Source organism: Canis lupus, chromosome 14 (assembly GCF_003254725.2).
Source record: "Canis lupus dingo isolate Sandy chromosome 14, ASM325472v2, whole genome shotgun sequence".
NCBI classification, from domain to species: Eukaryota; Metazoa; Chordata; class Mammalia; order Carnivora; family Canidae; genus Canis; species Canis lupus.
The window spans coordinates 18,703,790-18,731,012 of NC_064256.1; the positions used below are offsets into that span (position 1 = coordinate 18,703,790).

The window sequence follows — 27,223 nt, forward strand, 5'->3', positions numbered from 1 at the left end:
AAATTCTCTTGTCCTGGCTATTTAGAATTGGGACTTAAAGACAAGCATCTAGTGTTTCCGTGCACCTTGAAAAGAAAAATGTGAGCTCAGGAAAATTTAGGGTAGCTTGCATTGACCATTAGGATTTGGGGAGCAGAGACCCTGTGATCTATGGTCTGTAGAGAAAAAGAAGGGTTAAAACAGATATGTAGAAGAGAAAACAAAAACAAGACAGAGACAAAAGACAGAGGAAGAGTGCTCCCACCTTTCTAGTCCCAGGGTACAGCCCTGTAGTAGCCTTAGAGCTGTTTCAGCCCTTGACTTCCATGAGATAGTCTAGATTTTGATAATTTCTCTCTTTTTATTTAAATTAGAAAATCTTGTTCTCTGCTAATTGCAACCAAAGAGACACAGCATCATGAGTTCATCGATGACACACCCCAAATATTTGCTGCACTAACCCACTATTATAGATTGTCCTATTGGCTTTGGGTCATGTGTTTCGTTAACATCCATATATAGTTGTTATATATGGAACAGATATTGCATAGGGCCAGTCCTGGTGTAGACTGTGGAAGACTTTAGGTCACTTACATGACTTCCCAGACATATTTCCATACAGTTGGTGACAATGCCTGTTGAGTAGGGGTTTAAATACAAAGGTCTTAGTTTTTAGAAAGCCCCTGTATTATCTTGTCTCCTCATTCAATATTTTCAGAGGCTCTGCAAAATCTGCATTAAAGAGGAGGCTTAATTGAGGGCAATCCACAGCTTCTGCTCCAAGGGCCAAAGTCACCCCGTCAGTGGAGAATAATGGCAAGCCTTTCGCTCTACAGTCAAGATCCTCCTCTGGTATGAGAGATTCACATTTTGATAAAGCAGCATACATTTTTGTCCCAGAGCTTTTTCCATCTCCCAGCCTCACTACCTACCTAGTTCCCTTCAGTTAGAGTGAGCTAGACTTTAGCATCCCTGGAGAAAGGGGAGAAGTTCCAGCATGGCCTCGTTGACCTCAGCACCCTGCCTTAGTCAATCTGTACAGAAGCAGCCATGACTTAAGCAACCATCCACGGGCCTTTCAGAGTCATTGCCATGCGCTATGGTGTCAGGTAGGCTCCAATTGGAGTCCCATGAGGTTATTTAGGTCTATTGTTCAGTGGGATTCTTCCTCCTGACCTTTCACTGAGGAGTCCTGCTGGTGGATTGAGAAAGGGAGGTGGTCTGGATGGAGTAGATACAGGATTCAAAATATGAAACTCTCCTTTGCTCTACAAACTGGTGATAAATAAAACTGAAGGGAGGGTCTCATCAGATCTTCTCTCAGGACATATTTGTCCATCTGTTAGCTGGGTTTGTTTCCTAGAGAAATGCATAGTCACACTTCTCTGCACTGACTTCCATGCTGATCACAATCCATATGAACTTGTTAAAGGGCTTCTACCAAGCTCTCTTGGAGACTGAACTCCTGCCCCCACCTGTGTCCCATCATTCCTCACAATACCTAGACCCCTGATCATTTTCTGAGACCAAGACTAGAAGAAGACTGTAAATATGAGACAGAGGTGAGGGTGGCTCGAAACTCAGCTGGAAAAAATACATACCCCAGCCCAAGAGATAATACCACCGCAGGTGTTGCTCCTCAGTGAACACGGCCACCACAATGAGTGTGTGCAGATAGATTCCTTCACAGAGCATCCAGAAATAATTGCATGCCATCATGTACTGGTGAAAAAAATGCAAAATCTTGCAGCTCAGCTGTCAGAAAGAAATGGAGAAAGTCAGTGGAAGATACTGGCAAGGGGATGACTGAACAGAGGGTAAATGTGAAAATAAGCCAAAGTATTTACATTCAGGGTGTGAAGGAGTTTTCCAAGCATCTGTGGACATGTGCTGCCTTCTATATCCACAAATCAGAATGATAGTGCCTAGAGCATTAGTATTACAGGTAAATAGCCATCTAGGGCAATGGAAGCCTAGTACTCAAACTGTTCTTTTCCTGTTCATTCTGGTGACTTATATAGACTAGACAGGTTGATTTCCCTTCAATATTTCTGAGGTCCGTAATTTTTGAGAGCATCCAAGGGTTTTTCACATGACTTTTATGGCCCTTTATCTGTGGCTAATGAGGCAAATAACCCAGAAATTGTTAATGATGCTCCTAAAGTTCATTGATCTGTTGTTGATGTCTCGTTAGCAATACAGAGGAGAGAACCAAGTGATAAATTTCTCATATATGAGCCAGGAGCTATGCTGAACCCAACTGATGTAATTTTGTTTTCATATGGGAGGCTTAGCTTCTATATAGGATTCTAGCAATCCACATGTTTGGTGCACAGAGATTAGGAATAGCATCCTTGCTTAGTACTCAGTGCAAATGTAGGAGCCACATCTCTGGGGGAACCAGTTCAGCCACACATTGTTGTCTGTATAGAAATAATCATTGTCTAAACTGTATAACAGAATACCCTAAATTATTTCATAGTCACCTTTAGAATAGGGCTTCTCATCTTGGCACTACAGATATTTTGGACCGGATGACTTTTTTTGTTGTTGTGGGGTGCTGTCCTGTGCATTGTTGGGTATTTAGCAGTATTCCTGATTTCTGTCCATTAGATGCCAGTAGCATCCCCTACCCATTAATGAAACCAAAAATGTCGCCAGACATTACCAAATATAGCCTGGGGAGAAAAATGTTCCTGGTTGAGGATCACTACTCTAGGATATTTAGCTATGCTTAACTTTCTCTGACAACAATGACAACACCATTTACCATTCAAGATGTTAGGTTTTAGGGATGATTATTTGCGTTATTATTTTACCAATTGCTCTGCTTTACATTATGTTGCTCCCTATTACATTTTGAATTTGACTGATATCAGGCTTTCTTTTTTACAAAGTAAGGTAGCTATAACATGACTTTCAGTGCTGCACTAACCTTTTCAGGACTGCACATTTCTATTTAATGCATAGCTATAATTATTTATTTATTGAAATCCAATGTTCTCAGTCCTTTGGGGACTCATAAAACAGAGAAAAGCCAGCTGGGTGCACAAGAAAGCAAATATTGCATTTTCAGAGACAGAAGCGACTTCTGATTCTGACCAAAGTGGAACAGTAGTGCAGAGGATTCAAAACATCAGGTGATCCCAAAGTAATTTATATTTGGCTTAGTAAGGCACTGACTTTTTCTTTTCACCTGAATACCTTCCTGATTATTTGATTTAATTTTATATTAGTTTGCATTTGTTTACAAATACTTGCTAGGTGCACAAGGACTCAAAAATATAGGTGAAATAAGAAATTTAGTCAATATTCTGGATTCATCTTGAAGACTACTCTTATTTGAAAGCCCTATACTTTCTGGATCAGGAATTCCAGTGTGGTTGCCTTGGTGGCTGCCACTTGTAGAGGAAGAGATAGGAAGAAGATAAGATGATAGCCTCGTGCAAATATGTGGCTTTTTGTCATCCAGAGCAGTTTTGGCTTCATGTTTTATATACAGTCAATCCTCACTATTCACAATAGTTATGTTCTACAAAGTTACTGCAAAAATTGAATTAGCAAATACTGAGCCACTGCTCCTAGGGAAAATATAGGGTTAGGTTCCTACAAGCCTCTGGTCAAAATATTTTCATAAACCAATCAATATATAACTTTTATTTGTTTCTGTTTAAAGATACTTTATTTAATATATATTGTTGATTTGTTAACATTGGACTCATGGCCAACAACACTATAACTTATGCCTGAGGGGAACTTATCAAACACATCTATTTTTTTCTCTAAGATACACCACAGACTACTTGTACTTAGGAATATGACAGCACTTAGGCACTGTGCTTGGGGACTATTTTAAGCAGTGAAATCACCAACAAAAAGCAAAAAAAAAATGTGAAAAACATGGCATTAAATAGACCATGAAGAGGACATTTACACTGAGAGATGAAATAAGACAGAATGTTGCCTTGTTCAACCTCAGCTGGGAATGTGTACATCAAGTGACTCTGTTTTCTGCTATTCTGTGCATGTTCATGAATGACCATGCAAGCACCGAGAATATGGATTTTGGACTTACAAATAAATTCTAGCAAGTAGTTAAATGTGCAAACATGGAATCTGAGAATAATGAGAATCAGTTGTATTTGGGTTCAGGGTAAAGTATTCTTTGAGGATAAATGGCTCAAAAGTTTACAGAAATTCTGGACATCACCAGTCTATTAGTTCCCCCTCCAACATAGCATGGACATAATTGGATATATCTAGAAGATCAAGATGATTGTTAAAATTTTTATAAAATTGGTCACCACTTAGATTAGTGGTTCATAACTGGGGTTGTTTATCAGTATCATCTGGGGAACCCTTACAAAATATTACATAACCAGACCTCATCTCCGTTGTGTATTTTCAAAATATTTTAGGAGTTTCTAATGTAGGTTCCTAGTGAAGAATCACATGCTTGAGATATTCAAGGTCATTCAGTTGCATTCAACAATCATTTTTGGAGAACCTATGAGCCAGGAAGTATACTAACTCTGTGAATATCAAGATGAATAAGGTATAGTCATATAATCTCTGACTTGATTACAATCTTTCCTTCAAGGATGGAGTAAACCAAGTATTCGATAGACAGATAGAGCCTCTTGTCTAAGGTTAGTCCTTCCCATCATTCTGGAATGATTTTCTGCTTAGCAGCATGAGGTAATAAGAGATTAACTTTGAGATCAAATAAGCTAAATAGCTTTTACTATTCTTTCAGGAAGCAGTCACAATACTGTAATTTTGTTTAGAGTAGTGATTTCCCAAATTGCAAGAAATAATCTATATTTGACTATAACTAGATCAATCCCAAATAAAAGAGCAAATGCTCCAAGCCAAAGCTATATGGAATTTGTGAATTATGCTCTATTTTATTTTCTTCATTAATATGGGCAACAAAGAGATAATTCTACTCTGAATGATATGTATCCTAAGAAGTAAAAGCAATACTATCCCTTTGTCTTCAGATGAATTGTATCATCATTTAGTGTTTTCATTTTGTATTGTATTTCTTTTTTTAAGATTTTATTTATTTATTCATGAAAGACACACACAGAGAGAGGCAGAGACACAGGCAGAGGGAGAAGCAGGCTCCATGCAGGGAGCCTAATGTGGGATTCGATCCCAGGACTCCAGGATCACGCCGAAGGCAGGTGCCAAACCTCTGAGCCACCCAGGGATCCCCTGTATTATATTTCAATAGAACATAAAATTTGTTGAGCAATAGTGTCACTATCAAGAGAAGAGATCCTACAGTTTTCTTGATTAGGTACACTCATTAGACAAATCTATGTTTTCCATCAAATGACATAAAAAGCTTTTATAGTAATTTGATTAAAAAGATGAATAAGGTATAGTCTTTGTTCTTTGTTATAGAACAAAGATTTTCTATAGTCTAATAAATTAAGTCAACATCAAAGTTCTATAGAATGTTGATGATCAGTTGTGGATTTTATTCTAATTATATCTCCCAACCACACTCAAGAAAATTCTTCTCATGTGTATAGCATAGAAAATATTGTGTGTCAATATGTTTAAGAATCAGTCAATGAGGGGCACCTCGGTGGCTCCACTGGCTAAGTGTTTTGGTTCAGATCATGATCTCAGGATCATGGGATCAAGCCCTATATCGGGCTATACCCTCAGCTCAGAGTTTCCTTGGGATTTTTTCTCTCCCTTCCTTTGCCCCTCTCTCTGCTTACGCTCTCTCTGTCTCAAATAAATAAGTAAATCTCACAAACAAACAATCCCCTTCAATGGAAGGAAGAATGCCTCCCTATGAAAACTGCTCTGCAATTTTTTGGTCTTTTAGAAAAACCAACCTTAGGACAGGTAGTCAGTGTTCTGAGGTGTTCTTCTGTTGTGCTGGGGATAAGGGAAGGATTTGGGGATGAGAAGTAGAAAGGAAATCAGCACTGATCTATGGAAGCAATATAGGCAACAGTAGGTACCAATCTGTATCTTACTTTTAAGCCACTGAAGAATCTACCATGATCCATTCTTGGTACCATTTGCCCTATGGGTATGTTACCAGGTCTAAAAGGGATCTAGGGAATACCATCTTGCCTCCCAGAACTTATTCCACCATCTTCATAATGTCTGAAATGCCACAGAATTTCATTTCTTTAGCTTAAGACTGTTTTCCTTATTTAAATGCCATACCTCTGGAAAGAATTACACATTTTACTCTATCATTCATAGAAATCTTAGAGTAGAGCGATTGAAAACATTAAAGGGAATGGGGATGGAGGACATGGGAAATACAGATTTGGAAGGTGGCATAACAAATACTTATAAATCTTGTATTGGATGCAGGCATTAGGCTGGAAGATTAAAGTTGTCAAATGCCGACCCTACTCCCAAGAAACTTAGAGTCTTGAAGGCCCAGAGAAGTGCTGCCAACAGTGGGCTTTCTCCACTGGAAATCTTTGGCATGGGCCAAACCAGTGCATACTTCATTCACATAAACATTTTGTATGTGACCAAAAACTCTTCTCTTTTACAAAAAAATCCTTGCAATATCTCCCTTTCATTGGTAAAATACAAAGTCAGGTGAATGGGTTCAGTTTCTGTATAAGTTCTGTCAAGTCAAAGATGCCACGTTTATTTCTAAGTCGTGCTTTAAAGTAAAATGTTTAAAGTTTGCTATAGGTTCAGAGTAATTTCCAGTGATTAAACATGATTATTTATGTTTCCCTGAAGCTTCTAAAAATGTTTTCTCATCAGTTCATTTTTGCACAGAAGGCAGGGTACAAAACTATATTTACTTAGCCAAGGAAGAAGAATCGATAAGTCAATCTCTAGATATTTCGCTGGAAGGAAAAGACATTTAAAACAAGCCCTGAATAACAAAGATTTGTGGTTGGTTTTGGTTAAACTTTTTATTTTTTATTAAATTTTATTTTATGGATATTTATTTATTTATTTATTAAATTTTACTTAATGGGCATTTAGGTTACATATTGAGTGAACATGTAATTGCTGTTAACTATGTGTCTGCTTGATCATCTTTTTGTCTCTGCTGTTTCTCTGCTCTCCACCCTCAGAATTTAAACCCAATAATATTTATACAGAAGGTGAGCAGTAGATTTTAATTAAATTTAAATGAATATGGCTTTGGGTAGTGTTTATAAAGTCCACTGAAAGTATTTCAACACCTAATTTGATTATTTCTCAAGTACTGCTTATTATTTTCAAAAAAGAGCTGCTTAATCAAGATTTGACAAATGAATTCTAGGGTCCTTTTTTTCCTAACAGGCCTATGGTTTTTGCAAATTTCTGAAGGAATCAGGCTATTGACATCAATAAAAAAACCTTACAATGCTGGGCAGGATCCCTGGCAGGGGTGCCCTCCTGGGTCTCTGCCATGTTCTTCTAAGTTTTGGTATCTTAGAAGGTAGCATTGCCAAGGTCAGAAATTCCCTGTCACTTATGCCCTAGAGCACTGGAAAAGCAGGTCCTTCTCTTTGCACAGAGCTCTTCAAACTCTTTCAAATTCCTCTTTCCGAAGACACTTCCAATCTTCATGATTTGCAGTTTATCTTAATACATTCCCCATCTTGAAATAATGGTTAAATAACATATTTAAAAATACTGTCAGCTCTAAACCTGGTAGTTTAATTTTGATAATACACCTGCTTTTTGCTCTGCCACAATGGTTCACATTTTTCAATTATTTACACTGCATGCAAATTATCCAGAACTTTTCAAGGCCTTTGAGTTTATTACATGTAAAATCCATAATCACCTTTTTTTCTCATAAAGGAGAGATGCAAGACTTATTTATCAGCTCAATTCAATTGCATGTGACAGGAAGATGGATGCTCTCCACTGAAGTACTATTTATATATGCAATTGAAACATTTTTTCTACAATGGCCATCTTTATATGAGACCTATTTAAAAGTATGTCTTTTGCTGCTTCCCTTATCATTTCAATTAAAAGAAAACAAGCTTTTGTCTGAGTCAAATGTACTCAGTATCTCTTCTGTCCACCCCACCATTCCAAACAGCACTTCTTTAGAAAACAGAAAATCAAGGGAAAACCTGCTCTCAAATGATTCAAAAAGGTCCTTCTTTACAGGCCCTTCATAGGTCTGCCCCCTATCTGTGAGAAAGAATTTTGATTTCAGGATCATTTTAAAGTATTACTATTGAAGAAAGTTTTCATAATTAGCTTTTCGTTTTATGTAAAAAAGATTACAAGTGTTCCCATTTTCTGTGATATGATGGGACGTGTGTCTATTTCTCACTCATGTAAACACTATTGAACCAGACAAAATGGGAAATACTAGATCTGATGAGATGAGGGATGCGAGAAGAGTTTTACTTTCCTTTCTTAGTTATTTGAAATTGTGATTGTATCTTGAGACATGTTAGGGGAGGATGAGATATCTGAATATTTTGGTATGAAGTCAAAGAAAGGTAAATTATTTTACATTTTTAGAGTCAAGGATTTGCATTTTTAATCTTTTCTATTGATTTTTTCCTTCTAAAACATTATCACTTTTACAAAGTTTCCAAAAAGATTTAGCAAAAATTTAGTGATGTTATTTTATCACTGCCATCTTCTCTCTTTTGTGAGTGGTCCCTTATCATTCTGGAAGCTATTTGAAAGCAAGGAACTCCACATTCCCAACAGAGAAAGATGCCCAGAGAAACAACCCGAAGTATCCTCAAACTTTTGTGTGCACAAGCATTTATGTACAGGAATATATATTGTACTTGATACATGATCTAAGGGATTTTGGAGGATAATTTTGATTATTAGAGAATTTTATTTTTTTATTTTTCATTTGAAAAAAACATTTTATTTATTTATGAAAGACACACAGATTGGGAGAGAGAGAGAGAGAGAGGCAGAGACACAGGCAGAGGGAGAAGCAGGCTTCCTGCAGGGAGCCCGAAGTGAGACTCGATCCTGGGTCTCCAGGATCAGGCCCTGGGCCAAAGGTGGCGCTAAACCACTGAGCCACCCAGGCTGCCGCTATATTCTTTAAATAAGTGTCTTTATTAGGTGACTGATTATTTCATGCTATTAGGAATGTCATTTCTTTCTTCAACATATCAACCATTGAACTACATTCCAAATATGCGGAGTTCAGAGGGAGAAATGAGAATGTTTCTCTGGAATGTGGTATATTTATTTCAAAGGTATCTTACCTCTGGCCTGGTGCCTCATGCCCTCAAATTTCAGTTTTCTGTGAAGGTTTCCACCTTCTTGTTTTCATCCAATAGTATAGGATCTTGCCTATAGTATGTCTGCTTTTCAGACCAGCATTTACTTTGCTCTAGTCACAAAAGTGTAAATTTTCTTTTCTGAGGTGTTTCTATTTCTAAATGATATTTCTAAATGCTCAAGGTCTCTTTATCTTCCTATGAGGGAGATTTTTGATTACTTTTTTCAGGGCAACTTCTCATTAGAACTTTTTGGGGAAGTTGTAATAGTACTACTCCAGGGAAGTGTTTTGTGTTAGTCAAGGGTGTCTCAGGATGTTGTGTGGATCAGGAAATACTGGAAAGGGCTTCTTCCAGTTTCTTCAGGGAAACATGCCATACTGGGCCCAGGTGAAATGGAAGAGATATTTTATACTTTCAGAGTCAATAAGGGGGTTTCCTTTGGAAAAAGCAGTCAGGACTGCAGGGACATTGCAATCTCCTGCGAATGCTTGGATTAAGACTTTGTCCATGTTCTAGTCACTTCCACACAGACCACCAGGATTGATCACAAGTGAAAACTGCAGTGAAACTACCCAGAAGAACTAGGAGACAGGAAGGAATGGTGAGTAAAAACTAGAGAAGAAAATCCTTGTGGGAGAGAGAGAGGTTAATCACAACTAAAAGCCAAAACAAAAAGGATTCTGATCGTCTAGTCAATTTTGTTGGAGTCTGTTATGTTTCTGGAAATCACATTTTTTGTTCTTCTGTGAATGTTCCAGGAAAAGCAGACCAACATATATATGTGTATAAACAAGGTACCAGCTGGCACTATGTCTCTGGCTTGTTCTGCCTCTTGTACCTATGTGGTGTGTACATCATTCTGTCTTGTGTCAGCACAAACTTTTGGGAAATGGAGGCTGCATCTCCATGCTCTTCCCTGAATTATCTGGAACTGGAGTGAACATGCTGTGAATTTACAGGCAAATGTTTTGTTTGTCTACCAGAGAGGATGGCTTAAATGAGACTGACATTCAATGAGGCTGGTAATTTTCCCAGCTCTCTTCTATTGAAGTGAGAGGGTTATTTTGATAGGTGGAGAACTGAAAAGGAATATTGCTTAACTTTTCTTCTCCATGCCTTCATATATTTTACAAGCTTGAAAATGCCCTTTAATCGACTCCTTTTTAAAAAGGTATATTTATTTATTTTGTTGGGTGGAGGGGAGTGGCAGAGTGAGAGAGAGAGAATGAGAATCTCAGGCAGACTCTGTGCTGAGTGAGGAGCCCTATGTGGGGTTCAATTCCACACCCTGAGATCCTGACCCGAACCAAGAGTCAGATGCTCAACCAACTAGTGCCACCCACGTGCCCCTCATCTACTTCTTAATATTAAATTCTAAAAGGGGTAGGTATGGTTGACTTAGAGGAGTATGAGTTCCTGACAGCATTTTATAATGCAAGCCTCTGAATATGTCCAGTTCAGTGTAAATAATAAAGGAGTCCCCGGTAGTTATCATCCTGTGGGGGTGATTTTCTCTCATTTTAGCATGCATCAAAATCACTGGGAGAGCCTGACAAAATACAGGTTCTTGGGCCCCAGTAGTAGAGATTATGATTCAGATGGTCTCACGAGTGACCATCTGAGATTCTGCATTTCTAGCAAGTACTTGGGGATCATGGTGCTGTTGGTCCGGGGGCTGCTCTTTGAATGGACTTAGGGTATACAAGGAATTTCTTCAATGTACTTGATTTCTGTTTTGCTGGCCTTCCGGTGCTGCTAATCCTAATTGTCTACGTTCCAGTAGACTAACAATGCAGTGGGGAAAGTCCTGGCTTTGATTCACATGGATACTAAAACCTCAGGAGAAGGAATTATAGTATCTTTTGTCAAGATGCCAGTACAGTTGATAAATGAAGGAGCAAAAGGCACTCATATGAACTTGAAAACTGTCAACTTGTACAGTCTTTAAGGCTAGCCGAATGAAGAGGAAAAATCTCCGTCAGAAAGTCAGCATTTGATAACTTTATAAGAAGTCCTGCAGCCTTTTTCCAGAGGAATTTAAGAATGTAACATTTTCAATTAAATGTGAGTCTATCATGCAATCCTGAGTTGATTTCTGATAAAGCCTCAGAGAAAATGAGCTTGAATCTGTGGAACTATACTCATGATTCAGTGGGTTTGGGGGGAAAAGGCACTGGAGATAAAAGTCCTACCTACTTTGGAAGATGACCCACAAATTGGGAAAAGAAGCACTCTGGAAGCGTTCAGAAAACAAAGCCACAGTAAACCAAAAAGCAGGATATACACACGATGGAAACAAAAACCTGTTATGAATGCGACAGGGGAGTACAAATTAACAGCTTGCTATGCTCAAGGGTCTTTCTCTGTATGGTATAATGACGGTATTATGTCACTCTTCACTAGAGGTTCACAAGCCATGACTGACTTAGTTTTATTTTCTCAGACCACTGCCCTTTTGGTTATTTCCAATTTAATAGCCTCTGAATATTCTCTGCATTCTGCTTTTACACTTAGTCCCTTTTGGGTTTAAGCAGTATTCTGCAAATGCTCTGAGTTTCCAAATCTATGCTATATAACACAGAAATGAAACTAGGTGCCATGGTGAGAAAATGACAAGTGCTTAAGGCCTAACAACAATGGTAACAAGTATTATATAAATAATAATAGCTAACATTTGAGAGTTTTTATGTGCCAGACTGTTTTGAAGATTTTAAGTGTATCACTTCATTTAACTCTCACAAATGTCTCTATAGGGAAGGTGCCTATTATCATTTGCACTTTACACATTAGAAAAATGAGGTTAAGTTACATTGCTCAATGTTGCAGAATAATCTGTAAGTAGAAGAGCTAAGATTTGAGGTCTTGTAAGATCAGTAAGATCAATGCTATAATATTTGGAGCAATCCAACTAAGTACAGCAAATATCAAACTGACTGGCTCCATAGCTTTCTAGCAATGAACCAACGGAGTGTACTGCCAAGGGAAGGTACAAAATTCCTTCTAAATCAACTAGAAGGTTTTTGAGAATGAAAACAAATCTATAAGAAATTCATGATAGCCTTCTCAAAGCAGGAGAAGCTAGCTGCAAATGTTGACATGAAGCCTCACTACGTAAACCATGTTACAAGGTACCATTTGTAAGTCACTGATTTCCTGTGCAAAGGAACCACCCAGAATGGCCAGATGAGAGAAACTGGAGGTTGGGTTGATGTTTACAGACATTTTAGCAATAAAGTCTACAAATACATATGGGAAAGTGGTCAGTTATAAATAACAAATTTTAAAAGAAATAAAGAAATCTTCCCTACTTTTCTGCACTATATGATCTTGGTTAAAATACCATTTATTGGTTTTGATGTGTAAGTGAAACGGCAAAAATGACCAGAGTAAGATATTTCATTTCCTTACATCATTCTCTCTGCATTGTTCCTCAAATCCATCATACTTTTTCATTCCCAGTCTAATCTCTTCCATAGGCTACTAAAGTGGATATTTCCAGTCTATTTTTATCTGCATTGATCTCTCTCATCTCAAAAACTCTGCTGTCCCTGTCACTTCTATCACACTGAGATGGCTTCCCTTGCACCAGCCTCCTCTGGGCTGGGGAGGAGGAGTTCAGTTTCCAGTCCTAGGTTTCATCTGTCTCTGGTGTCTCAGTTCTGGACATGCATTCCAAACTGATCTTCCTGTGACTAGGATGACGTTCTGACATAGTCTGGTGACTCAACTGTCTTGAACAAATTAGAACTAGAAGAAATTGACTTTGTTTTTCACAACTTGGGACTCATTTGACTTTACTTATATAAGAGGCTATAGAGAATGTGACTGGATTATTTTGGCTTTTGAAGTGCAAAGTGCCCAGGTTCCCAGTAAAAACTAATCTCCATGTATTGTCCCTTTTAGACCCAGATAAAAAGTTCAAAGAGACATTTCTTTCTAGCAAATGACAAATATGCTGCCAGCTTCCTTTAGATGCAGTAAGAACAATGCTTTTAATTCTGCCTCCTGACTCTCTACATGAAGATCATCAAATAAGCAGATAGAACAAGAAAATGAAATTTTAGATATTATGGAAATGAAATGCTCAAATGACACAAGTGACAATGGGCAATTTTCACATCACTCAATAAACTGAGGCTCTATTCAGTCCTTATTTATGCCATGAGTTATTTTGAGTTTAACTTTTTAAAAAAGAATGTCAAGGAATGAAATTCTCACCCCTGGTTTTACAGGAGAGAATCTGCCTAACTAAAAAACTTCCAAGGGAAGAAACTAGCTTCTTTGATGGGAAAGGGACCACAAACCCATGACCCATGGGGATTCCCTACTGAGGAGTGAGAACATTGTTTTATTTTGCCCCCAACAAAATAAACTCTTAAAGAAGTAGTGCAACAGCATTTGGGATGATGCAGCCTCCTTTTACAAGAAATAACTTTCTTTTTAATATATTCCCTTGGGCACTGGAAGGAAAATCTTTTTGCCTCTTAACTGCTGATTCAGTGACCTGAGAATTGGGTCAAAATGAAAAAACAATCCACAATTCTGCCTTTAGTTGGCTTAAGAGAAAAAGTGTCTTTAAAAATTATGTATTTTGTTTTTTTTAAAGGAGACACATACCCGAATGACAGATAAATGGAATACTGATAAATATGGTTTAATTTACGGCTGTGGTTATATTTTTTTGTTAGTTATAATTCCAATCAATATTTGTAATTGACAATGTCCAAGAACATCCCTTTTTCAAAAAGTACCTGTGCTTTTTTTTTGTTATTCTTCTTTTCTTAGGTTTGTCTTTATTGTCTCCACTCATCTTAGCTATAGAGAACCTTAATCTAATGTTTTCTGGAGTATCACTTTTTAAAGAAAAATGCAATATTTCAAGTAATTCATTTAAAGTAAATTCTAAATATATAATTTTCCATGTGACTTAGTAATATATTGACGACTTGATTCTCAGTGCTGAGAAGTTATTTTGTCTGTCTCTTTAGAGGTGGAGAACTTTACTCTTAGGGAAGATGGTGCTTTCCTTCTTAAACTTTTCCTATTTCTTGTTTATCTCCTATACATTTAAATATATTACAAGAGGAAAAATTTCTCCTTTCTTGATGCCTGAATTCATAGTTTCAACTGCAACTCACTTTCAGTCTTCCGGATAAGAAATGATATTTAAGAAATTGGGTTTCTATGAATGCATTTATGACAGAATATGTATTTTCAAGGTGAGCTACAACATAAATTTCAAGACCTGTCTCTCTTGGAGATAGTAAATAAGAGTTTCAAGGATGAAAACATAAAAGACATGTCTACCTGAGGGTTCTTTCTTGCCCTTTGTTGAAGAACTTTGCTTAGACAGAGCAGCCCTGTGTTGTTTGCATATGAAGAGTTAGAGAAGAGATTTAGCAATATCTCACTGGAAAACAATGACTGTTTCAAATAGAAGATGTACTAAACACAAATGACCTAGTTTTGGGGGGCCATGTGTATACTTCACAATTTACAAACATGAATTAATTTCTGTCATTATAGTAATTCGTTTTTAGCTGACACTAAATGTATTTGGTAAAAGGTGCAAATTTCCAAATTTTGTCTTATGGAATTAAAAGACTTTTGGAAATGTGAAAGAGGGCAGAGGGTGTTCACATATTATGGTGTTCCCTGTTTCCCACTGTTGGTGGCTTATTAATGGCTTATTCTCATTTTGTCTGCTCTCAGAGGAGAGAGGAGGCTTCTCTTTCAGGCACACAGTCTTTTTGCTCCTTTGTTTTCTGTTAAAAAAAAAAAAAAACAACAACCTACAAACACTGGGAAATAGGTAAACAAAGGGCTGACCTCCCCCTCCCCCAGGTATGGTTGTGAGACATAGGAAGCTGTTTCCACCTGAGACATGTTCCATTCCTATGGATTGTGATGAGGATATCATAAATAGCTATTTCCCCCAAATTCTATGAATTTAGTTTACCTTAAAGACTAACATTTGAGTTTTAAGCACTCAATAAACACTTGATTGATTGGATTAAATTCTACCTTTCAAGATTTTACAATTTTTCCCTAGGGAAAATTTTAAAATTTTTCCCTAGGGAGTTTGTTCTTGCATAGCTAAAAGTAACGTTTGCTAGGTTGACATATTGATTGGCAAAACCAGGTGCTAGTCATGCCATAAAGGTAAGCCTTTTTTCCTGTTTTTCAAACTTAGGTCACTTTGAGGTTGCCTACTGTGTGCGACAGAGCCACCCTCACTCCTCCGTAAGAAAACTTCCTGTTAATTTCTCTGGCTCCTCTCTTCTTACACTTATATTCTCCCAGGAGATCAGCTGCATAGGGGTTGAACTGGGTCCCTAGGTATCTGCTTATAGGCTTTAGGTTTCTAGGCAATAGAGAAGCCACAAGACAGAGCTGGGCTGACTGGTAGTAGCTAGGAGGCAGCCTGTATGATGACTGGCAAAGTATATAGGCATGTCTGTCCCTAACGTATCCTATGAAAGTGAGAACATCCAGTGATGATAACTCATAAGACTGTTAAGAGCAATGAGTACACTAGATGGGTTAGGGAAGCCAAGTGCAGAGAGCTAGGGCATTAGTTACAGGCCAAGAGTTAGCAGCAACCCTGTGAGCAATCACTTGCAATATTGTACCCTTGGGGATTTTTAAAAGCTTTATGCTTCTTTTGGGACTCCAGGACAAGCTCCTGGAAGTAAGCAGAGAAGTTTTTATTTTTCTCATTGATGGATAAGGTTAAATGGCTTCTGTAATTCAATAGCAAATTCAGAAAAATCCTTAATTTAGACTATTTGGGGAAGATAACAGGATTAGTATGGTCTTAAAATGGGCGAGAAGCCCTCTTCTCCATAAGAGCCAGAGAGTGGGCTGGTGGAATGATACATGGGTATGAGACCCCTCACAAGAGAGATGGGAGAGAGCCTACTCAAGAATTTATAATACTTCATAATATGACTGAGCACTGCTCCCACGATTGATTACTTAATGACTAAAGTGCTAACGTGCCATTTCCTGTCCTATTCCATGCAGATAGTAACTTTTTTTAGGATTTCCACACTTAATGGGGTATAGGAAACCAAAGATTTGAGTCTTTTCTGCTGAGAAATGCTTAGTTAATTGCTTCTACATCTTAGTAGGAGTCAGCTTCCCTAATTAAACATACTGTATATATCCAATTATGGACAATTATCATTTTGGAATGGCTGAGCCCATTTCTTTAAGAACACATCTTTCTAAGGAAATCCATTAGAGCACTACGTGGTATATAGAAGAGAGGATGGGCTTCTGAGTGTGACACGTTTTGGTTTGAATCCCATCTCTAAATAACCATAATACAGAGTACCTGTCCCTTCACTGAGACTCAGTTTACTCGGTTAATAATGGGAATAATATCTATCCTTTGCTGGGATTTTGGAAAGACTAGATGAAATGAAATCATTTTTATTAAAATCAGTTGACATTAAGAAAGAAAACTGATCAAGATAATCCCATTAGATCACATTCTGCAGATAAGATAAGACTGTCTCTGATAACAGATGCCATGGTTTTAAAAGATGGACCATACTATCTTTCTGGATATATTCACACTGCAAAAAATTATTAACACTGTGGATTCATTAGAAGCCAAATTAAGCTGCTTTCCCATGCCATGCCACTGTCACGCAGGATGCATGCTCTGGGCAGATTTCACGCATTTTTGTCTTTGGGTTGGCAAAGCTGTCAAATGCCAGTTTGAAAGATGAGGCTATCTACAGATGCTTGCATAACACAGTTAAACAGGGAAACAAAAATGAAAATATCCCTTGGTCATTCATTGTGTACTAAATAGCTTCCATTCGTGCTTTCAAATGCACTCTCCACCCTGCCCCCATTGCCCTGGGCCCAGAGAAACCCATCTGTACATCTCCATCAGGGCTTCCTTGCCCTCTGGGTTATAGTTATTGGGAATCATCAGCAGAGACTGGGAGGTGAGAGTGAGTCAGCTCAGGGTATATAAAACTTTTTCAAGACATGCAGACATAAAATATGATAGTATTTATGTGGCTTAGTAGAGTAAATGCATAGCTACTCATAGCTCAATTGACTGGCACAAGCCCAGCCTGGTGCCAGGATGCTAAGGGGATTACTATATAGGCATACCCATAACCCATTAGTGACACACTTCGACATTGCCTTAGTATACCTCAAACTGTCTGATGTTCACAAGACATGTTCACTTCCCATAGGATGTTAATACATTTTTAATTAGTAGTAAAAACTCATGATTTGTTCTATAATTCTTATTTGGCTATGACTGAATTATTCCCATCCCTTTACTACTGCTTATGGCAATTACTTCTGATAACTGTATAGAAATGATATGCCATGTTTAGTGCAATGCAAAACTCAACTGTAAAAGTAAATATGGCAGCACATGTAAACAGCTGGTTAAGTCAGACAACAGCAGCATGTTCACTATTTACAGGTACTATGTCCTTAAGAATAAATAACAAGCAAATGATGCAGTGTTTACCGGATCCCTTCTCACGAGCTCTCCATTGGGTACTACTTCAACCAAGTGGATGATGATAATCATAGAATTCAGAATGTAAGTCAGAAACATGTTCTTGTGCAGAGTCACCCTTTGGCAGCCAAGGCTCCTGGAAGAAAAGGTAACAGAAAGCATTAACCAGTGCCAAAATGTTGAAGTACGTGGAAAAAAAACATTTTGCTAATATTTGTAATATTTCTTTTAGCAATAGATGAGAGACCTATAGAAATAAGTGAGGCTGGTCCTATCTTTAAGACTCATTACCACTTTTCTGCCTGATTTTTAAAACAAGTTTTCCAGTCACAGTAGGTCATAGTTTTCAGTCCTCAGGGCGACTTCATACAATAACCGAAAGAGTGAGTGATAAAATCACTTTTAATTATAACACATATTGTGAAATTAATTAAGAGAAGGACTCTTACAAGAGAAACCATTAGGGTTTGGAGTGTGCTTTAGACGAAAAGTCAAATATTCATTGATGTAACCAGGCAGAAACTGTGTGGCAAATGGGATAACAGAGCATGAAGTCAGAACCAAGGTTGTCCTCAATGAAGTACTGAATTCGTGTCTTTGACCCATCAGACACAGACTTTATTATGTCTCTGTCATTGTTCCCTTTTGCCATTTCTTCAAATATCTTCTTATTTCTCATATTCCAACTAGAATCAACGCTGTGGTTCTCCCTTTCCACATCCTCCTGATGGTGGAGCTCAGACACAGTCAGAGAATTTTAAATAGGCTCAAATTTGATCTCATTATGAGGCATATTGTGGTTTGGATCTGATGAAACCCATCCAAATGCTGCCACTTGTTGGCATAGCCGTTTCCCACCTTTTGGATACGAAACAATTTGTTGGATTTTTCAGTCCTTTCTCCTCCACTTCATAAGCTTGTACATATGTATTTGTGTGAATGATCACATAAATAAACATTAGTTTGAATATCCTATTTCACTTTTTGATGCAAATGGAGAAAGCCCTGCAGGATGGCTATAACAAAATTGGAATGATTATTCTTGATGAACAAAAATCTCACATTTACCATAACTGATCCAGTCAAAAAATGTTTAGCATAATGTGAAAATTTAAAACATTCAGTTAATGATGCCAATGGTTGATCACAGTAACCATTCCTTAAGAAAATCATGGAATGAAGTTAGAATTCCAGGAATTTTGAAACGGGAATTCTGGGGAAAGATGAAATATGAGAATGGTCTGGGTTTACTTACAATGCTTTCCTAAGTTTCAAATAATAAATTGCAGTAAAAAGTATATTTAAGTAGTGAGGGTAACTATTAGAGCATATTTTGATTATTGTAGCTACATCTTTCAACTTTCAGGAAGCATAGCCATTAGTAAATAGTTACTACAGAATATTTAAATATTTGCAACCTGTTGAGCAGGGATACAATGCAGAACTTTTTATCCAGGAAAGGTTTAGAGAAGAATTCACACACGCGCGCACGCGCACACACACACACACATACACACACATGGCATGAACACACCCATGTACTTACTACTTTATTTAGCAGCAGAAAACTCCATTAAATAAACCAAACCTAATTGGTTTTATAATAGTACTATAAAAGTAGGTTGCAAACTTAAGGCTTTAAAAAATTATTTATGTGAAATATCATACCCACTTACACTGCATAAACTCTGCAATATTGCAACTGCTACATTAAACCTGTGACCTGTCATTTTCCATATAGTCATAATAGCATTTTATAATTCTTCTCACGGGGAGGGGGGGATATCGGTGGTCTCTTTATTGAATTCACCCCGGCTTAAACCAACAACAGTTGGCATTATCCAGAACTAAAGAGTATGGATGATTGCATCATACAGGGCTGCTATTCTCATGCCTGGTTTTCTCTTGACCAGGAAGAGTTCAATAATCTGCTGATATATGCCATCAGTTTAAAGGACTGGTTAATGCTTAGTCTTCTGTGTAAATCAAAAATATACTTCCTCCACTTTTAGCTTATTACTTCCTGGCTCTTTTATCCCTGCTTTATTATTTTTTGTTCTTAACACCACCTCCTGACATATCATCTATCTGTTTATTGCCTCTTATTTTCTCTGTTTCTCTAGCCAGATTGGGGATGCTAGAGGAATTCATTTTGTCCACCTAGAACAGTGTCTGATACCTTGCGGGGCTGGATACTCATGTTTTTAAATTAAAAATCTTTACATAAGAGCTGTTTTCCTCTTCAAGCTGTGACCAGTAAACAGCTTTCCAGTACATCAGAGAATTACATTGAATGCTATATTGTCTCATATCTTATACTTTGTATCATACTGAACATTTGCCAAGTTCTTGCTATAGGTATTAACTAACTAATATTGGACATTATGCTGTTGTTCAACAGTGGGGAAAACCTATATTCAGTGCAGTATTATGTACATAATGAGAAAATGATCTGGTTTAAAGCCAGATAAACTGTTAGGTTCCAAAGGAAGAATATAACTAGTATATAATATGAGTTCCCGTGTCTAGAAATTTCAATATAATTTCTGCTTATTGAGTTTAAAAAATTTTATTACACTTACTTGATGACATTTACACTCAGCTTTTTGAAGCAAGTTAGCGGTACTTTAAGTTGATTAAAATTCATTCAGTAATCCAACACATATTACTGTGTACCCATTTAATAATCCAATACACATTACCATATGATTCAGACCTTCTGGTAGATGCTAGAGATATGGGTGAACAAAATAGACCACTTCTGTCTTCAGGGACCTTATATACTACATAATTGTTTATTTACTCTTATGATAAATGTTCTGAAGGAGAGGTATAGCATGCTAAAGAGGTTAATTGAACTTAACATAAATAACTAGGTGTTTAGTTCTCAATGCAAGCATCTTGTTGCTTCAGTGAACATGATCTGTCAGCTCTGAAATGTCTTAAGTAGAAAATAGCACAAATCTGATCTTAGCTGTACTTCATTCCTCTTTATTAAAAGAAATAGGTATTTAGATAGATAGAACATTGCTTACTCTCTGAATGGCAGGAAACCAAGTACTATAGAATCTCTAATAGCAGAGATAAGACAACATAATCTACTTCTGTCTTGGCCCAACCAAACTCACTCAAATGTGAGGAAGAGATAATGATTTACTTAGGTATGAATCTCAAGATGTCATATTTTAAGGATAACACTAAAAGTTATTTTCATGGTTTTAGTTTGCTTGGTGTAAATCTTCCACACTAAAAATTTGTTTCAAGTAATTGGGACCCTATGTATGTATGTGTGTGATTTTGGGGAGCCTGTGGTTGTATGAGAAGGCATTTATACTTGCCCGGAGTTTTGCAGATTGCATAAACCATTTTGATATCATAGGATAAGGAACAGCAGTGCTTAGTCCTTTATAAGACTGTCATTACAGTCACATTCAAAGTAAGTAAGGGAAGAAGCAAGTCATGAAACAAGTAAAAGTCATTTGAATTTATTGGTGAATGCAAAAATATGCATTGGAATAACCATTGTGATCGGTACAAGTAGTCATATGTTTCAATGTATCTCTACATTTTCCTTTACCTAGCTATCATATCTTGTTTACAATGAAAGACAAGTGAGGAGAGGGGAGGGAATGTGGAATGGATCACATTAAGACTCCAAGAAAAGTCTGAAACCCAATGCATTATATACATCTTTCCTCTCCAACAAGAGACTTTAAACCTTTGGATTTAGCACACAATCTCTATACTTAAGGAATTCCTTTTCAATCAAAATTCTTACTTCTTTTCCTATTACTACTGTTCTATGAATGAACAGTTTGCCAAGACATGAGCAACAGTTATCTTTTGTGTCCTGTCATGTCAAGGGTGGGTTGGAAGAAAGGAGGCTATCTTTGGTGCCATTGATTTAGTGGTTTCTCTAGAACAATAGGAAGACAACCAGAGATGTATAATATTGGCCACTATACAAGTACAAGATAAAGTGTTATCTCTCCATCCACCATGTAGATGTGACAGAGAATAATAGTGAATACTGAGTAAGTAGAGAGGAATCAGTATTGCTTCTGCAAGTCCCAGTGGAAACCCTCCTTTTGTGCTGATATGGCCAATGTAATGTAACATAGACAATGTAATGCAATAAAGACACCTCTTGTCTTCCAACACATATCTTTATTCACTTTCAGGCAAGAGTAATTAATATTCAAAATTTGATGATCAGTAAGGCATGAGTATCAAGCAGTCAAAATGGATGCTAATGAATGTTCGATTATTGTGCTTTCTTGAGAGAAAACAGTGAGATGTTTAGTAATTTAGGACTATTCCATAGAAATGTCAATTGATAAATTCTAAGTGGAACTGATGGGATAAGTGAATTTTATTGCAAATTTGCTTAAAATGGTCAGGAAACAAAGACAAATAAATGGCCACTTATGTGACTTTCTTAAGATAGTCTTCCCTAAGGGTATCTTCATCTTAACTCTCTTGTTGACATTTACTATTGGCATCTAGTAGTGAGGAGTCTTGCTGAATAAATTTGATGTTTCTATTTAATCTCTCTCCGTATTGTTGCTCCTATTTTTCCTGCAAAGAAAATGAGTATATATATATATATATATATATGAGTAATTTTCCAGATTTTTAGCAGCAAAGTATTGGCAGTTCCACAGCCTTCTGTATATTTAGTAACTTTAAATTCCTCTGCAGGCTTTCTTAGCCTGCTGGTTTGAGGGGGACACCTGGAGGGTTATTCCTTTTTATAGACACTATAAGGCACATTTTATGAGTTAAGAGAGAGATTTCAATGAGATGATTATGAATGGGGCATTAGGTTTCAAAAGTGGAGCTGGGTGTAACTCCTCATTTTGGTTTCATGAAAGTTTTATGAAATTGATTGGATTTTGCAAAAATAACTCAAGCCTGGGAATGTAGAATTAAGCAAGGGAGTGATGATTATATTTTTGCTCAGGTTTCACACAGACGATGCCATTTAAGTGCATAAATCATAAAAGCTTCCATTGTAATAAGCAGTAAAGACCTTAAGGGTGGTGTTGAACATGTGAAAACAATTCTGGGAAAATGTTGCTAATTAAAAGATAAAATCCAGTGATAGATTAGAATTACCTTTTATTTTTTGCTTTTAATATTTATGAAATGCAAATGTATAGAAAAAAATCCGAAGATTCAGAAACATACTTTAATTTTTTAATAGTTTAATTTTAAGAAAATGTATGCCCTTGGTATTTTTAGTTTGGATAGGCTTAAGATAAAATTAAAAACAAGTATAAAAATCAGATGTAACTGCTTTTAGGTTTGAATATTTGATATCTCAGCATGTATGTTTTTCATAACCTATTTGTCTCTTGTTGTGTGTGCTCTGGAGAACAAGCTATTTCAGTTTCTGCTTTCCCTTTACTGTATTCAGATTATAAATCAATAAGACTTAGTTTTCCTCCCAAGATTTAAGTTGCTGTTTGGTAGGCTTTTGGAACTGAGAGACAATAGGACAAAATTAGGTGCTTTCTAGACAGTAGAAGTAGTTGTGTTCTGCCCCCAAATTTGCTTGAAGGTTTGGCCAGATTAACTTTGTTCTGGGTCTAACTGGAGTTGAGAAATATTTTACTTTGCTTATGCACTGCACTTTTAAACACACATCTTCAGTGGCTTAAAATAGAAATGAATGTTGAAGTAATATTTTTATTTTCATTGCTGATTTGGCTCTCACATCTCATCACTTATTTAAGTGACTAAAGAAATAAAGAACTAAGAAATGTCCCTTGACATTTTTTATCTTTAAACTCCTGAATACATTTATTAGTTGCATCATTACAAATTTGGGGGCTGTTCTTTCAATTTTTTTCCTTTCAATTTTTTTCTATGGTTATATTAAAATTTTTAAAGGTTAGACTTTTAGTGACAGACTTTTTAATCAAAGTTGTATGGGAGCCATGATGATGTATTTATTCACCGTGGCCAAGTGCAATTGAAAAATGAATAGACATTCCAAGATTAATCATGCTATGTGTTTACTCTGCTATATTCTGATTATAATTGAAAATGCTCTTCTAATCTAATTCTAGTAATTAATCCCCTATATCTTGTTGCTTTGTTTATATCTTTCTCCTGTTAAACCATATATGGAAGGAGCTAATTCTCTGTTTATTTAAATTATTATTTATTTATTATTAATCACTTAACAAAAAATTTCTACCCAATTACATTGCTTGCTCAGAATAAGAACCTTGACTATGTAAGATATAGACATAATACGATAATGGTATAAGATGAAGACAAAGATTAAAAAGGGAGGGCAGCCCGAGTGGCTCAGCAGTTTGGTGCCGCCTTCGGCCCAGGGCGTGATCCTGGGGACCCGGGATCCAGTCCCATGTCAGGCTCCCTGCACGGAGCCTGCTTCTCCCTCTGCCTGTGTCTCTGTCTCTCTCTCCCTCTCTGTGTCTCTCATGAATAAATAAATAAAATCTTAAAAAAAGATAAAAAGGATCAAGGGAAAAATAGTAGTTGTGTTCAGGGAGTGCTTATACCTCTTGGCTTAATTTTCTTTAGTATTATCATGATAAGATCTTAACAAAAACCAAATTTGTTATACTATGTATGAATGAATCACTGTATATTTAGTTACATTATCACATCTTTATTTTTTTTAAGATTTTATTTATTTACTCATGAGAGACAGAGAGAGAAAGAGAGAGACAGAGAGGCAGAGACACAGGCAGAGGGAAAGCAGACTCCGTGCAAGGAGCCCCATGTGTACTCGATCCTTGATCCCAGGATCAGGCTCTGAGCTGAAGGCAGATGCTCAACCGCTGAGCACCCCGGGCGTCCTGCGTTATCACATCTTTAAAATGTGGAGGATTATTTGTAGTATGAACCTATGAAGGAACTTTTCTTAACCATTTGTATAATACCACCACAGCTACAGAAAGTATTACTTGAAGGAAAGAGTAGTGTAGAAATTTGTCAGAATTTTCAGGAAAGGGATATAGTGACTCATGATGCCTTTGATTTAAAGAAATCACACCAAATTCAGGATGTTTCTAGGACTGAATTTAACATATATTACTATCTCACATGCATGATGAAGTCATTCCTAAAAACAGACTCAAAGTTTCAAATTCTCCATTATTACAAAATCAATATTATATCAACTTAATCATTTTGCCATAGATAATGCAATCAAGTGCATAGACATGGTCTCAGAATAGAAATCTCATTGGGATTTTACTCCTCACAGTGTCTTAGTCTATAACTGCAGTTAAAATGCTCAGTTTTTGTGGGCAAAACATTGACACTTGACTCTTCTTTCAGAGATTCTCCTTGGTCCCAGCTGAGTGAGTCAGGGCCAGAAGGGAGCCTTACCTTCTTCCTTCTACGGCTAAACACTATCCTGGTCTCACTAGCAACACTTCTTTTCTGGCCAAATAGCAACACTTCTCTTCTGGCCAAATCTACCTGTGATACAACTCATAATTAGGCAAGGTACATTTGAGCTTCTGGCCATGGCCTCCATATTTAGGATAGAGGTAAAAGAAGAGCGTCTCCTCAATACTTCCTGCAACCTTACCACTGTGAGTGGAGCCTAGCCTTCCACATGTTAATACAATGTACTTATGGGGTTTATAGGACTGTTTCATTCTGGGAAGGAGCCACACTGCCTTTGAAAATTATATGAATCCATCTTATTTTCCTCAGAGATGGGGTTAAAAAGCATGTTTTAATTAATTTCATTTTCCGTGCTATTTCATAACTCCCAGTGTTGTATTTCTCTTGTGGTTTGCAGAGGATCACCCTTCCCCTAACTCTTGCAGTTTGCCATTTATTTCAGTACCTTAAAGAAGAAAATAAAAAGCAGATGCTATGAGGCTACTTACTTGAAAAACACGAAAATCCCCAGCGAAATCACCAAGGTGAAAATCGACAAAGAATGACCCACAATAGCCAAGTAGTACAGAACATATGCATTCTGAAACAACAAGAACGGAACAGTTATAAAAATAAACAGGCAAATAAATGATAGTAGAGGAGGGAAAATAGTTTCTATTTTTAATATTAGTGTAAATCAACAACAGTTCTCGTCCTTTAAAAAATCTACCAGAATGGTAACAAATGTTTCAGATAATTAAATTATATTGAATCATAATATTTGGGATTAAGATGTTAAATATTATAAGATTATCAGTTGTATTAGAATATGCATGATAGGGTGGGAAGAATCTAAGACTGGAGTCATCAGAGCTATTCTTTTTTTTTTTTTTTTTTTATATCAGAGCTATTCCTTACTCGGAGTACTCATCCTTAAATCTTTGTGTGACTCTCATAAGTCAGTCAGTTCACCTCTCTAGGTCTCAGTAGTCCTCATCTCTAAAATAATTTGGTCAAAGTCAATGATTTTTCAAACAGTTATATGCTGCTTATAAGAAACATCATTAACTACTGGGATACAGAAATATTGAACATAAAAGGATGAGAAAAGCTGATCTTGGTAAACACTAACCACAAGAAAACTGGTGTCATACAGGTCCAGATGTTAATTCAGGAAGACAGAATGATTTTTAATTTCTATTAACCTAATAATATAAACTCAAACCACATGAAGCATAAAGCAAAAACTGACATCACTTAGTAATCAACAGAGCATATGATACAAATGCAGTGTAGATATGTTGGATAATTTCTGTGAAGTTTTTTAATTCCTGGGAGAAATGTACAAATCATTAGGCTTCAACATTTGACTCTTGTCAATTTCCTTGTGAAGAGCCTGACATTGAAGCACTGATTCTGCTAAAAGGCCCTCAAAGCATGCAGAGTCTTTTGTTTGGTGATATGCATTATTGCTGGACTGAAACAAATATTGCCTTTCTAGGCGTTGAAATTTCAAAATGAACTAATCAACCTCTCTTGAATTGTGGCTGTTGAACCAGTTGATGGGTTATTTACATATTATTTGACACTTTCAGTATACTACTCTCCTAATAGCACCCTGTTTATCCTTGCACAAATGATTACAAAGTTGGAATAGTTGGCTTATAGCTAGAGATGTTAAGGACTTCAAAATAGCTTATACTCTCTTTCTTAGAAAATATTTAGGAATCTTTGCAAGGAAACAAATACTCATCTCCTAACTTTTCTCCCACCAATTCACTTTCTGGCTACTTTTCTAACTTCCCCACTAGACAAAACCATGAGTGGCACTTTCTATGAGTTCTTCCTTTTAAGGAATTCACCATATAGAATCAGAATCCCCTTGCCATTTAAAATACTGTTTTTAATTTGGATATATACCCATGACTCTATCCTCTGTCATGACTTTATTTTTATCTCTGTATATTTATTTCTAAGAAAACTTTATATAACTTAATTCATTTTCTTTCAGTTGCCTCCAGAATACTTTAAAAATATTTATTCTTCTGAAACAAAGTTGTCTAAATGTGTAAGATTAAACCAACAGCTCATAATTTAGTTGCCATTCTTGGTGTCATTCTTAAGACTGAGAAACACTTTTTTAAAAATACTAAGT

At 36.7% G+C, this 27,223-nt stretch overlaps 1 protein-coding gene across 1 annotated transcript in view; it reads right to left on the reverse strand.

Moving 5' to 3' along the window:
• The window catches only part of CALCR (calcitonin receptor), a 60,037-nt gene that overhangs the window by 19,011 nt on the left and 13,803 nt on the right, over positions 1 to 27,223 (reverse strand). The window contains exons 5-7 of the mRNA XM_035698542.2: positions 25,578 to 25,669; positions 17,704 to 17,830; positions 1,581 to 1,734 (exon numbers count right to left, since the gene is read on the reverse strand). Coding sequence (XP_035554435.1) covers positions 1,581 to 1,734; positions 17,704 to 17,830; positions 25,578 to 25,669 — 373 coding nt within the window. The remainder of the gene's footprint in view (positions 1 to 1,580; positions 1,735 to 17,703; positions 17,831 to 25,577; positions 25,670 to 27,223) is intronic.